Genomic DNA, 13764 nt, shown 5'->3' with positions numbered 1-13764 from the left:
TAACAACTCCCCTCGGCACAACTCTTCTTGGATGATTTACCATTACTTCAAATCTTGCATTTCTGAAACTTCAAGTCATCTTTTCCCACAAACCAGCATAAGTTCACAAGCCCACATGCTAATTTTCTCATGGTTGTCAATCAGACAGTCAACATGTCTGTTGGTTCTCCTTCTCTAATGTCTTTCTCTTTTATCACTCCTTTTTTGCCCTCTATCATCACCTCCTTTCCAGTACTTACAACTTTGTGCTTGAGTTACTGCAATAGTCACTTAACTGTTTTCCCTGGTTTTACTTTCTCCCCTTTCAGTGCATTCTATACACTGATGTGAGAAAAAAAAGAAAAAGAATTTTCATCATGTAATTCCCTGCTCAAAATTCTCTAGTGGTTCAAGGTCCACCATCTTGTACAACCCAATAGCCAATCTTGTCTCTAGTTTCTCCCCAGGCACCTGAACTAAGCAGACTGCTTTCTATAAGAGCTTCCCAAAATTCCAAATTCGATCCCAACCACAAACCTTTGATTTTTGTCCCTTTTCTCCTACTCAAATCCAACTCACTCATCAAGATCTAAATCAAATCCTACCTTCTCCATTGGAACTTTTTGGACTGAACCATGCCTTAATAAGCAACCCCTCTCCCATTTTCTAAACCATTAGAGCACTTGCCTCAACCATACATTGTCTTGGACTGTTGCTTAACTGCTTCTGGTTTGGTAGTCTCCTCTCTTCGATTAAGCTCTAAATTCCTACAGAACTGAGGCTATATGACACATTTCTTTTTTATTCCCCTTGGTGCCTAGTTCAGTGCTCAGTGAATGCTTCTTAATGGGTGAGACATGAATTATAATGAGAAACATAACTTTTGTAGTTTTCTTTTTAACTTTTGTTCTTACAAATGAATGCTCAGAAGGAATTTTTTAGAGCAAAAATAATTATTTTGTGTGTGCATGCTTAGTTGCTCAGTCATGTCTGACTCTTTGCGACCCCATGGACTGTAGCCTGCCAGGCTCCTCTGTCCATGGGGATTCTCCAGGCAAGAATACTGGAGTGAGTTGCCATGCCCTCCTCCAGGGGATCTTCCCAACCCAGGGATCAAACCCAGGTCTCCCGCATTGCAGGCGGATTCTTTACCATCTGAGTGACCAGGGAAGCCCTTCTCTAACTCACGAAACAGCAAAAAGATAATGCTAAACAATTTTCACTTAGAACAGAGACAAGAAAGGTGAAGTTGGAGACATTTCTAGATCTTTTTGAACTAGATTTTCAGTATGGTTGCTGAAATTTCTTTCAAGTAATGTTCATTCTCTGAACACTTTTCATGGTTGTATTAAAATGTAAAAGCAAAAACCATTCTAAGGGCAAATAGAAAATATTCTCAGATTATCTTTATATACTACCCTTCCATGCCCCTAACACAAATGATTGAATGTCAACTATACTTCTTTTCAGATTTTCCAACTGTCTTAGCAATAATTCTCTTTATAGACACAATTTGGGAGACATTTAGCCCCATGGATACCTCCTTCCAACCCTAAGGCACAAGAAAGACTCACATTTTCCCCTTGAAACAAACATGCTTGGATTCTGAATCCCTGCCCAGGCTTTCCTGATTGGGTTTAATGCTCGGTTGTCCATATTGACAGATATAAGCATCTTGGGTGTAACTGTTACTTGGAACAAAGGCATCAATTAGAAGGGTAATCATTTCTGCATTGTCATAAATTTGCTTTCTTGTAGGGCAAAGAGTTCATTAGTCACCGTAAGACTTCCTTCAGAGTCCCAGAGCTATTTAGTGGCAACTTTAATCTTTCTTGCAGCTACATTCCTTCCCTTGGCAGTGTTCCTCTATTAACATTGGATCATACCTGTTGACTATAATCCTGATTACTTGTGCTCCTCTATAGGACCGGTTGTTGCTGGAGTGGTGGGCCTCACCATGCCCAGATACTGCTTGTTTGGAGACACTGTGAACACAGCTTCTCGGATGGAATCAACAGGGTTACGTGAGTACCTCTAGAGGAATGAATGGGATGGTAATCTCCCACTACTGGGAAAGTGATTCTTTCTCAAGAGAGGGGAAAGAGAACAGAGATGTTTGAATGTTTCAAAGAATTATTAAAAGGTAATTTGAGAATCTTAAGGGGATGTAACACACAAGTTTTTGTCTCTAATGGCAAACCAGTAGGGGGTGATGTTGGACTGAACATGTACCTTTCTTGTTTTAGAAATGAAGCTGTAGCTAGGTGACACTGAATCAGCCAGCAATTTGATCAAAACAACAACAAAAAAATCCTTTGGGTAAAGGAAAAAATTGGCCAGCCTGATGGGTTTGTGGGCATCATATTGAAAAAATAAATAAGAAAGGAACTGACATTTTTAGTTTTTTAACTAGTTTGTAGAGACACACCCAGAGTCAACTACCTCCCAACCAGCTGATGTTTCCTGCTTTAGTCCTCTTTTGAACTAGTTAGGACCCCAGGAGGTCTGACTTCATCAAAGCACCCTCAAATTTAGCTAGCAATAAATCTTCAATCTGAGGAGCTTGGAATTCTGAAATAATTTCAACTTGCCTGTATATAAAACTCTTAGCTTCTATCAAACCAGGTATGGTATCAAAGATGCCATTTCTCCCCCATTGCTTTGAGAAGAAAACTATACAAACCATTATGCCATTTGTCTGTGGCTGACAACACTTTTGTTTATTTCCTATCACTCCTAAGGCAATGTCAGAATCACAGTGTGCTTTACCTATATCATAGTTAGGCAAAGTGATTTGTTCAAGCTAGTATAAAAAAACAGAGACAACAATAGATTTTATATACAGTTTTCATGGATTACATATTAGAAAAAAATCACTTAAGCTCTTAGCAGCCCTGGCTCTGGCAGCTACTAAGCAAGACAAGCTCTTCTCACACTTCAGCAGTGTATGCAACCTAGTCCCTGATGATATGGTGGCTTATATCACAGTGGGTAGTGCCCTGTCTGACCCCACGTCTCATCACTCATGTGCAGAAACAGGCCTGTACAATAGGTCCAGTCTTAGTCAATCTAGCCCGTGCAGCCATGATAAAGGAGGCAGCACGGAACTTAGAAGCTGTTGTCAGAATAAATTTTCTGACATCTGGCAAAGTCTTCAAATGCCGCAGACATGGCAGAGGCCATGGGCGTAGTCGTCCAGGAACTGCTTCAGGCGTATAACTTTGCTCTGGAAGTGCGACCCAGGAGGAAGTGAAGCTGGCACAGTAGTCTGGACTGATGTAAGCCTGTAGAACAGTGAAGTCATATTCTGGTCTGCACCAGGGAGACTCCACACATTATGTTGGAAATACAGAGCTGAGAGCAGAAAGTGGATTTTCAGATTCAGTCAGAACCTTGTCCAGTGATCAGATAGGAAGTAGAAAATGGAGTGAATCATGCACTGCAGATGTATATGAAGCACCGACTCTGTAAGGAAGGCATTGTGAGGGATATAGAGAAGTATACATATGTAGTCTCTGTACTACAGAAACTGGTTAGAGTGCTTTTCTGGAAGCTAATGACTGTGACTGAAACATGACATTAAGTGCTACTCCTGACTGAAGACCTGTAAAGAGGTAGCTTCTAAGTGCGTGTTGGATATGAGATTAGGACGCATCATAGGTCTATTTTTTAAAAATCAGTTTCATCAACACCTCTTTTATGTTCAGTTGAATCTACTGAGTCTAAAATGGAAGTGACTAGTGACTCAGCCCTGGAGTAATCTCCCTTGCCACACAACTGGATGGTGGTTGGAATCAGCTATCTCTCTGTGTTGAACTGTGTGTTCCCCATCAGTAGGATTATTCTATTGAGATATTCCCTCATGACCAGATGCTAGTGGAATGTCACACATAGGGCTAGCTAGGGACACACTAGATGACTTTTAAGAACCATTTGGAGTGGAGGTTTGGGGATGACCATGAAGTAGTGAGGAAGACACAAATGACAATACTGAGCTGTCAACAGAAGGAAAGTCATTGTAGAAGACAGCAAAAATTTCTTGCGGTTCTTTTCACTCATGCCATGCTACTCAGATTATACTCAGATTCTAAAAGAATTATTGGGAACATTGTAAAGCAATTATACTCCAACAAAAATAATAAATGAAAGAAAAAGAATTATTAGGTTAGCTGATAAGTTTTCCACTAGATCTTATGTGAAAACCCGAACGAACTTTTTGGCCACCCTCAATACTTTCTCAAGTGTGTGTGGGACTGTCTTGGACTTTTATTGACCACTCAGCCTGAACAAGATCTTACTTCCCAGGAAGATAGTTTTCAGGACAGTTAAGGATCCTACCTCAGTTAAATGATTGCTCTTCACCAAAGAATTACACTTAATTTCTGAATAGACGTTTTAGTCATAGTTCCCCAGTCTCTTATCCTAAGTTTGTATTAGTTGGAAAATCATTCATTCATGTGTGTACACAGCTAGAGGCATCTGCCAAAAAGATAGCTATAGATGTAGTCACCACACAATGTTGGCAGAGGTCTTGGGACATTTCTCATTGATGTCTCATTTTAAGTATAGCAGTGTTGAAAGATAGTTGGATGAATGTGTATGGAAAAGATACCCTTTTGTCTCTTAAGTAGGATATGCCAACCTTGAGGGTTCAGCCCCAGCAGAAGCCTGTGAGACTGTAACTTCCCTCAGAGGAGGTCACATTTCAGCCGAGGGCAAGTAGTGGTTGCTGTTTTCTTCATCTCAACCATTTCTTTTTTTTTTTTTTCCATTTATTTTTATTAGTTGGACGCTAATTATTTTACATCATTACAGTAGTTTTTGTCATACATTGAAATGAATTAGCCATGGATTTACATGTATTCCCCATCCCGGTCCCCCCCTCCCACCTCCCTCTCCACCCGATCCCTCTGGGTCTTCCCAGTCCACCAGGCCCGAGCACTTGTCTCATGCACCCAACCTGGGCTGGTGATCTGTTTCACCCTAGATAATATACATGTTTCAATGCTGTTCTCTTGAAACATCCCACCCTCGCCTTCTCCCAGAGTCCACAAGTCTGTTCTATACATCTGAGTCTCTTTTTCTGTTTTGCATATAGGGTTATCATTACCATCTTTCTAAATTCCATATATATGTGTTAGTATACTGTAATGGTCTTTATCTTTCTGGCTTACTTCACTCTGTATAATGGGCTCCAGTTTCATCCATCTCATTAGAACTGATTCAAATGAATTCTTTTTAATGGCTGAGTAATATTCCATGGTGTATATGTACCACAGCTTCCTCATCCATTCGTCTGCTGATGGGCATCTGGGTTGCTTCCATGTCCTGGCTATTATAAACAGTGCTGCGATGAACATTGGGGTGCACGTGTCTCTTTCAGATCTGGTTTCCTCAGTGTGTATGCCCAGAAGTGGGATTGCTGGGTCATATGGCAGTTCTATTTCCAGCTTTTTAAGAAATCTCCACACTGTTTTCCATAGCGGCTGTACTAATTTGCATTCCCACCAACAGTGTGAGAGGGTTCCCTTTTCTCCACACCCTCTCCAGCATTTATTGCTTGTAGACTTTTGGATAGCAGCCATCCTGACTGGCGTGTAATGGTACCTCATTGTGGTTTTGATTTGCATTTCTCTGATAATGAGTGATGTTGAGCATCTTTTCATGTGTTTTTTTGCCATCTGTATGTCTTCCTTGGAGAAATGTCTGTTGAGTTCTTTGGCCCATTTTTTGATTGGGTCATTTATTTTTCTGGAGTTGAGCTGGAGGAGTTGCTTGTATATTTTTGAGATTAATCCTTTGTCTGTTGCTTCGTTTGCTATTATTTTCTCCCAATCTGAGGGCTGTCTTTTCACTTTGCTTATAGTTTCCTTTGTTGTGCAAAAGCTTTTAAGTTTCATTAGGTCCCATTTGTTTATTTTTTCTTTTATTTCTAAAATTCTGGGATGTGGGTCATAGAGGATCCTGCTGTGATTTATGTCGGAGAGTGTTTTACCTATGTTCTCCTCTAGGAGTTTTATAGTTTCTGGTCTTACATGTAGATCTTTAATCCATTTTGAGTTTATTTTTGTGTATGGTGTTCGAAAGTGTTCTAGTTTCATTCTTTTACAGGTGGTCATCTCAACCATTTCTATTGCATGGCCTTTCATCTGAGATAGTAGACTAGGAGGCTGATAGGTGCTACAGCTAATGTTTTATTTGGGCCTGGTGAGGAAGACCATCCCTTCCCCTTACCTCCTCCAGTGAAACCCTAACTAAAGCATACTCTCTCTCTCAGGGAATCTGCTTAGGGTCTCGTCCATTCAGAAGTGGGAGCATTTATGACATTAATATTCTGTCACTGATTTTACCTGAAAGGACCCAAAGTCATGCCTCTCTTGCTTTTGCAGCTTATCGCATTCACGTCAGTCATAGCACAGTGACAATTCTTCGAACCCTGGGTGAAGGCTATGAAGTGGAGCTTCGAGGAAGAACAGAGCTCAAGGTATAATGTCCTTTTGTTTTTTGAGTCAAACCACTTGGACACACCTGCTTGTGGAGAGGTCGTGGTCTGCTGAAAGAGTTTACCTGGGTGTCTGAGACTCAGAGCTGTAATTCAGGCAGAATTCTCAATTCCATGTGTGGTTCCCCAAAGATCATTCCCTTTGCCTCAGTTTTCATCTCTTTAAAATATGGCTGCAGTGAGAAGGATTGTTAAAAGTCCCTCTGCATTTTTCAGACTGTGAGTTGCATTTTTCTCTCTTAAAAAATTGCCCAGAATTTTGCATTATTATTTACATTGTCTGACTTCCATCTCATTTAGTATCTGGCAGTGCCAAGTGTTGTTCAATAAACTACACTACTGGGGAGTTTGGATTTTCTGTCCATTGGCTTGGTGGCCCTCATTTCACATTTTTCATCCACAGCATCAATCCCCTGTGTACAGAGAAGCTTTATGTATTTCCCCAAGGACCAGGAAGAATGAAGTCAGTTCTGATGAAAGACAAACATAACACCTTTTCTTTGTGAGGGCTATCAGTTGATCTAGGATTCAGGATTAGACTAATATCTCTTTTTCTTTTTCACCATTTCCACTGGATTCTTTTCATCTTCCTCTGGATGGCCCTAGGGCCCCAGGTGGTCCCAGCTATAAGAGACTCTAGAGATTTGATCATTTAATGCCTTTAAATTTCAGATGAAGAGCCAAGGCCCAAAATGGTGAAGTAATTTGATCAGGGTCACATAGTCAACTGACAGCAGGGTCAAGCCATAACCCAGGAAGCCTGACTTCTCCTTCATTAATCTTTCTCTTTTAAAATAATGTTTATTTATTTATTTTTGTCTGTGCTAGGTGTTTGTTACTTTCTCTAGTTGTGGCGAGTTGGGGCTACTCTTCATTGCAGCATGTGGGCTTTTCATCTCAGTGGCTTCTCTTGTGTAGCATGGGATCTAGGGAATGTGGGCTCAGTAGTTGTGGCTCCCAGCTCTAGAACACAGGCTCAATAGTTGTGGCACATGGGCTTAGTTGCTCCTGGCATGTGGGATCTTCCCAGACCAGAGATTGAACCCATGTCTCCTGCATTGGCAGACAAATTCTTTACCACTGAGCCACCAGGAAAGCCCTAGTAGTCTTTCTATGATACCATTGTACATGAAAATTATTTTCTCAGTGATTATTCTCTGTATGTAGTTGCTCAGTCATGTCTGACTCTTTGTGACCCTATGGACTATAGCCCACCAGGCTCCTCTGTCCATGGGGATTCTCCAGGCAAGAATACTGGAGTGGGTTGCCATTCCCTCCTCCAGGGGATCTTCCCAACCCAGGGATCAAACCCAGGTCTCCCTCATTGCAGGCGGATTCTTTACTGTCTGAGCCACCAAGGAAGCCCAAATCTCCAGCAAAGCAAAATCTGGGCACTGAGTGATGCATAATTTGTTTCTGTCACTGGTATGCCTTCCCCAAATGGTTGCAATTTACATATAAAGGAATTTCAGAAGTCAAAGATCGAAAGGCCTGATTATAGTTGATCAGTTAATTCCTTCTATGGCTAATCCTAGATTGTCCCTTCCAATAGATCCTTAATGTCTCTAGCAGAGGGAATAGATCACTTATTAGGGGACAGAGGTTTCTTTCCCACCTCTGCAGAGAACACAAAGATATGATGGAGTGGTGATATTACATGGGCAATGAATCAAGTCACCCAAGGCTTTTGTGATCCCTCTATATATTTGGTCATTTCTCAGCAGAGGAGGACAAAGGTGGCTTAGTTTCCTGAAGCACTTGCCTCCCTATGTTACTAAACACAAATTCCCTCATTTAAGAGAGAACTTAAGGACTGAAGAGGTGCCACTTTATGCAACTGAAAAGGAAAAATATGCCTTCACCACCTGCCCCCCCCCCAGATTTTTATTGCCTCCTGCCATACTGGTTAGGAATAATCACACCTTTGGGTGGTTCACAGATAAAAGCAGGACTACTTCAAAAGGGCCCTTTGCAACATCATAGTTTCCCCTATCCCAGGGAATATGGAGGAAGAGGCAGCAAGAGGCTGCCCCCTAAGGCCAGCCACATCAGGCCTTGGTTATTGGGTTATCAGGGGCTTCCTGAGGAAGAGAGATTGAGAGGGAGATACTGAGAGAGAAGTGAGGGTGCCCCAGGGGAAAGGAAGGGCCAGCGAGAAGAAAGATAAGGATGGGAAGTAAGACCCAAAGGAAGGAAGGAAGAAGAGGGGAGATCTTTTCTGTCTCTGAGCCTTCACCTCCCCACCAGGGAAAGGTATTGACTATCACCTAGTAGGGACTGGGGGACAGAGGATTCCTTGTCCCTTGAGGATATGCAATATATTCCAGCACACTTCAAAAACTCTGTTTCAACATTCCCACCCCTCATCCACTCTGTGCTGCTGGAAAGCATGAATTGCTCTAGTACCTGGGTCAGAAGGACCATATTTGATGGGGAGCCAGGTGTGATTTCAAAGTTGATGGCCAAAAGCATCCTCTCCTTCCAGCTGGCTGATGCTTAAAATTCCTCCATTAGAGCCTCTTCTCTTAAGCTCAAGGCTTGGTGCCATCATCAACAACAGTCTCCTCTGCCAACCCCATCCCCTCTCCATTGGAGTGATGACGCTTTAAGTTGTTTCTCTTAGTGGGATCAAAGATGTGGGTTGGGTTGGCTGAGAGAAGAAAACACAGAGCAGTTGAGTAATTGGGTGGGTGAGGGGTACAAAGAGAGACACCAAAATAAGGAAGCTTAGAAGAAGACACATTGAGAGATGAGAAGCTCATGCTCTCTAGGAAGTTGTCCCACTGTCCACTCCAACCCCCTCTTGTACTGTGCTGTGCTTAGTCGCTCAGTCGTGTCCAACTCTTTGCGACCCCATGGACTGTAGCCTGCCAGGCTCCTCTGTCCATGGGGATTCTCCAGGCAAGAATACTGGAGTGGGTTGCCATGCCCTCCTCCAGGGGATCTTCCCAACTCAGGGATTGAACCCAGGTCTCCCGCATTGCAGGCAGATTCTTCACTGTCTGAGCCACCAGGGAAGCCCAGGAATACTGGAGTGGGTAGCCTATCCCTTCTCCAGGGGATCTTTCCTGACCCAGGAATCAAACCAGGGTCTCCTGCATTGCAGGCGGATTCTTTACCAGCTGAGCTACCACAGTGGCACAAAAATCATCAGTGCTTAACTGGCTATTTCTTTTTTTTGCAGTATTTTTCTCCAAGTAGCCTGGTGATAAGTCATCTTATTACCTCGTCTCTTACATGAATGAGTCCTGCTTCACTTATCATTTTCCTGACAAGTTTGAAGCTCCTTGCTGAGACTTTGTATATATCTAGGCTTATCACATGCTTTTGCCAGGACCTCTCATCTCAGGTAGATTTACATTCTAAAAAGATTTTCCCAAATGGTTGTTCTCAGGTGGTTTCTGTTGTCTTTGCCAGAGGTGGACATTTACACACCAGCAATTGAGCTAAGCAGTAATGAAGTTGTATTGACAGAGTCATGAAGGTCAGAAGGTCTGGTCTGTAATTCTTGTCCCATCGATAACTCAACGTGTGACATTGGACAAGTAACTTTATCTTCCCTGTGCTTCCATTTCTCAACATAGAGTCCCCTTCTGACCTGTGATTATCAGGAAACTCATTAATTGCAAGCTTTAAAATTACCAACAGCTGCTTTTTGGTCACTAGACCTGCCCCTTGACTCCAGTGTGTGGGAAAAGCTATGCAGTGGAGAGGGAAGAACATTTAAACTTTGGCGTCTACATGTTAACTAGACTTGCTGTGATCCTGAAACTAACATAATTGTTTGTTTGTTGTTCAGTTGCTCAGTTGCTCTTCGCAACACCGTGGACTGCAGCACACTCAGCTTCCCTGTCCTCCACTATGTTATATGTCAATTCCACCTCCATAAAATATAGAAAGTCATAGTAAAAAATAAATAAAGTTTATAGTCTAGCAGAGTTGGGATCAAAGTCCCACCTATGCCAAGTCATTTTATAACGATAAACAAGGGCCCCATTTGCAGAATGAAGTTAATAATAAACCTGTTTTCCAGAGTTTTTATGAGGATTAAATAAGACAGGAGATGTCTTAAAAGTGTCGGGCCAAAGGAAGGTGCTATTATTTGGGAGGTCTCTGGGACTGCCTAGGGATTGATACTGAGTCAAAGAGTTTGCTTTAGGCTTTAGTTGTTGCTTACTTGTTTCCCCACTCTCTCTCTCTCCTTTCAGCAGAATTTTGGAATAGGGTGGGTAAACAGAGAGCTAGGATTCTAAGAATTCTCCTGGATGGGCTCCAAAACCTCAGAGCACCCCTGGAGCTCCCCAGCATATTCTTTGATTTGGAAGCTTGCCTGAGTCCATAATACTCCCATCTCATTTTGCAACCATTAGTTTTGGCATCCCAGCACATCCTAGGACTCACCCAAATATCTGGACTGTCCTGGCATCTGCAAAAGTTCCCTTGGGTATTGGCATGCTGTCCTGATAGCTTCTAGAGCTCAAGAAAAACAGTTGACTATGGCTGGGGCTTGGGGTCAAGTTTTGAGAGTATGTTTTACCAAAGCGAGGTCCAATGACACAGTGAGTATTCCAAATACTCAAGGGATTAGAATGCCAGGGAATGGAATAGTCTCTGTTTATTTAGCACCTATTCTATATGAGATGCTGAACTAGATTCTGTGAGGAAAGGAAACTGCTTAAGAGGCAGAAGAGTTGGGCTTCTGTTTAGGGCCCAAGATATGGCCTGGTAGTTGTTTTTATTTAACTACACTGTGAGCTCCTTGAGGACAAATCCATGTCTATATTTTCAGCCCAGGCACAATGAGGGTGAAATAAATTTAAGAATGAGTGATATGAACATATTTTCAAGTTGCTCACTTCTTCTGGTCTCAAATAGTTCAATTATATGAGCTTAGGGTGGGTTGGCTGTCTGTTCAGAGAGGTTGGGCTGTTGTGGTTTTCTCTTCCTCATAGAGGGCTCGCTCAGAGTCTTGAACCAAATATTTGTGAAAAGTTTTAAGATTCTCCAATTAAATATGCTAATAATTATTATGGTTGTTGTCATGATTGTTAAGGGATGAATACATGTGATATAAAATAGAGAATAATGGATTTGGTATTTAAAGGGGCAAACCAAATTGGAAGTTCTAAGTTAAGCAATTTAGAACTGTTCCAAATAAGATCTGCTGAGAGTGAGACCATATTTCAGATTAATGAGTTGGAAACACATCCCGTTACTTTTCTCAGTCTTGGTAAACACATTTTCCCCTTATGGATTGGGGGAAATGGGAGGACAGACAAAACAGAATTGAAAGGAGGAGAGAGAACCATGCTGTTGAGGAGGACTGATTGAAGAAGAGGGGAGGGCAGGGCAGGGGCAGAAAATGTGGCTCTTTGGAAGTCATCACTCAGGCTCTGGGGCAATGAACTTGAGTTTACATTCTTTTTCTCTTCTCGGACCTGTGGTTCTTGACAGTCAACTAGTGAGGCTGTAGGCGGAGGCCTCCCTGGGGTCTCTCTCTACCTGTAAGACTCCCTTGGCAGGAAGAAAAGAAACACTGCAGAAATGCAGACTTCTCAAAGCAGCCAGGATGCCCTGGGCTTAAGAACCAAGTTGCATGGTGTGCTTTCCATTTTTATTCCCTTTTTGGGTTTTGTGACAGCCATTGGATGGTGGAGGGTTGCGGGGAGGTGGACCCTGAATGTATGTACTCTGGGTACAAAAGACAACAGGTTGACTAATACCAAAAGATCAGGGCAAAAATGACAGACAAAATCTTCGATTGAACATATAGCTCTTTGGCAGCAGTGAAGCGAAACAGCCACATATTCCCAAAGATGGAGCTGTGTGGTGGCGGATAGGCAAAACATTTAGATGACAACTTGAAATGCTGTTCGCTTTTCATCTAGCTGTGGTGGCAGCTTATGGAGCTTTTCTGTGTGTGTGTGTGTGCGTATGTTAGTTTCTCAGTCATGTCCAACTGTTTGCAACCCCATAGACCGCAGCCCACCAGGCTCCCCCCCCGTCCATGGGATTCTCCAGGCAAGAACACTGGGTTGCCATTTCCTTGTCTGAGCCTTAGGTATATATGACAAAGAAGCGTATTGGAAGGAAGATGCCAGGGAGTGGGGACAAGGGGAAAGCAGAGGCAGTTTCTGAGCCAAATGGAATGTTTGTAGACATTCCATTCCTATTGACCAGAAAGACTTTTTTAGAAAAATTGGTTATAATACCTTTAAGATTTTCCATCTTTTCTCTAATAAGGGCAAAGGCACAGAAGAGACCTTCTGGCTGGTTGGGAAAAAGGGCTTCACGAAGCCCCTTCCTGTGCCCCCACCAGTGGGCAAAGATGGGTAAGTGGAGATCACACTTAATTAGCGTCTTCCCATGCCCCTCTCTGCCACATCCTCTTCACTAACTATTTTTGTGTTGCTCCTGCCCCACAGGCAAGTGGGCCATGGCCTGCAACCAGTAGAGATTGCAGCCTTCCAAAGAAGAAAAGCAGAAAAGCAGCTGGTGAGAAACAAGCCATAAGGTAATGGCCAGCAGGGAAACAGAGCCCAGGAGCTGGCCAGACTTTCAAAGCTGGGGCTCCCTTTGGCATGGGTGCCAGTGTCCACCTACACTCTGTTGGCAGAGTGTGATGGAGTTGGCGAAATTCCAAGGTCTACTGAGTTGTGCAAAAACCTTGTGAGGAGGCCTGTTGCAGAGCGAGCTGCCTCAGAGGGAGGTTGGCTGCCCCAGCCTGAGAGAGCTCCTTGCCTCCTGCGCTGATAACATGTTTGAATGTTAACAAGGCTGGCCTTGTTATCCAGTTCTCAGGCAGGTGCACCTGTCTCTCCCATTGTCCAGCACCTGAGCCACATGGTGAGCCACCTCAGGCCTTTAGAGATTATTCTATCTAAGCCACGTGGCAAGATGCTTATGTTATTTCCTCTGGCGGCCCTGCCTGATTGCTTCTGAGGTTGGTCTTGCCAACCAAAATAAGACTGGCAACTTCTTAACTGCCTGGCTTGAATTCAGGACAATTTCCTTCATCTCTCGTCCCTGACAAGAAGGGTATCATTCCCAAGCAAAAACAACAGATCACTTATCAAGGATTCTCCCCCCATGTATCTCTCTCGGAAGAATCCAGTGCCTTATTGGGCTCCTGTCAGTGTCTCTTCTCTTATCTTGCTTTCTTATTCCTTCTTTCATGGAGACACTGACCCTCAGACCATCACTTCCTCCACATAGCCTTGGAAATCACAAGATTCTAAAGTAAACGTTCGGGCATCTCCACACACTCCTGTTTCCTTGTCTTT

At 43.0% G+C, this 13764-nt stretch overlaps 1 protein-coding gene across 1 annotated transcript in view; it reads left to right on the top strand.

The window, feature by feature from the left end:
* Positions 1 to 12994, top strand: part of GUCY2F (guanylate cyclase 2F, retinal) — a 91815-nt gene extending 78821 nt beyond the window's left edge. The window contains exons 15-18 of the mRNA XM_020898370.2: positions 1905 to 2003; positions 6369 to 6463; positions 12725 to 12813; positions 12907 to 12994. Coding sequence (XP_020754029.1) covers positions 1905 to 2003; positions 6369 to 6463; positions 12725 to 12813; positions 12907 to 12994 — 371 coding nt within the window. The remainder of the gene's footprint in view (positions 1 to 1904; positions 2004 to 6368; positions 6464 to 12724; positions 12814 to 12906) is intronic.
* The last annotated feature ends 770 nt before the right edge of the window (positions 12995 to 13764 follow it).

Source organism: Odocoileus virginianus, unplaced genomic scaffold, assembly GCF_023699985.2.
Source record: "Odocoileus virginianus isolate 20LAN1187 ecotype Illinois unplaced genomic scaffold, Ovbor_1.2 Unplaced_Scaffold_1, whole genome shotgun sequence".
Classification (NCBI taxonomy): domain Eukaryota; kingdom Metazoa; phylum Chordata; class Mammalia; order Artiodactyla; family Cervidae; genus Odocoileus; species Odocoileus virginianus.
Note: the sequence above shows the minus strand (reverse complement) of the source record. Positions and strands in the feature narration are given on the sequence as shown.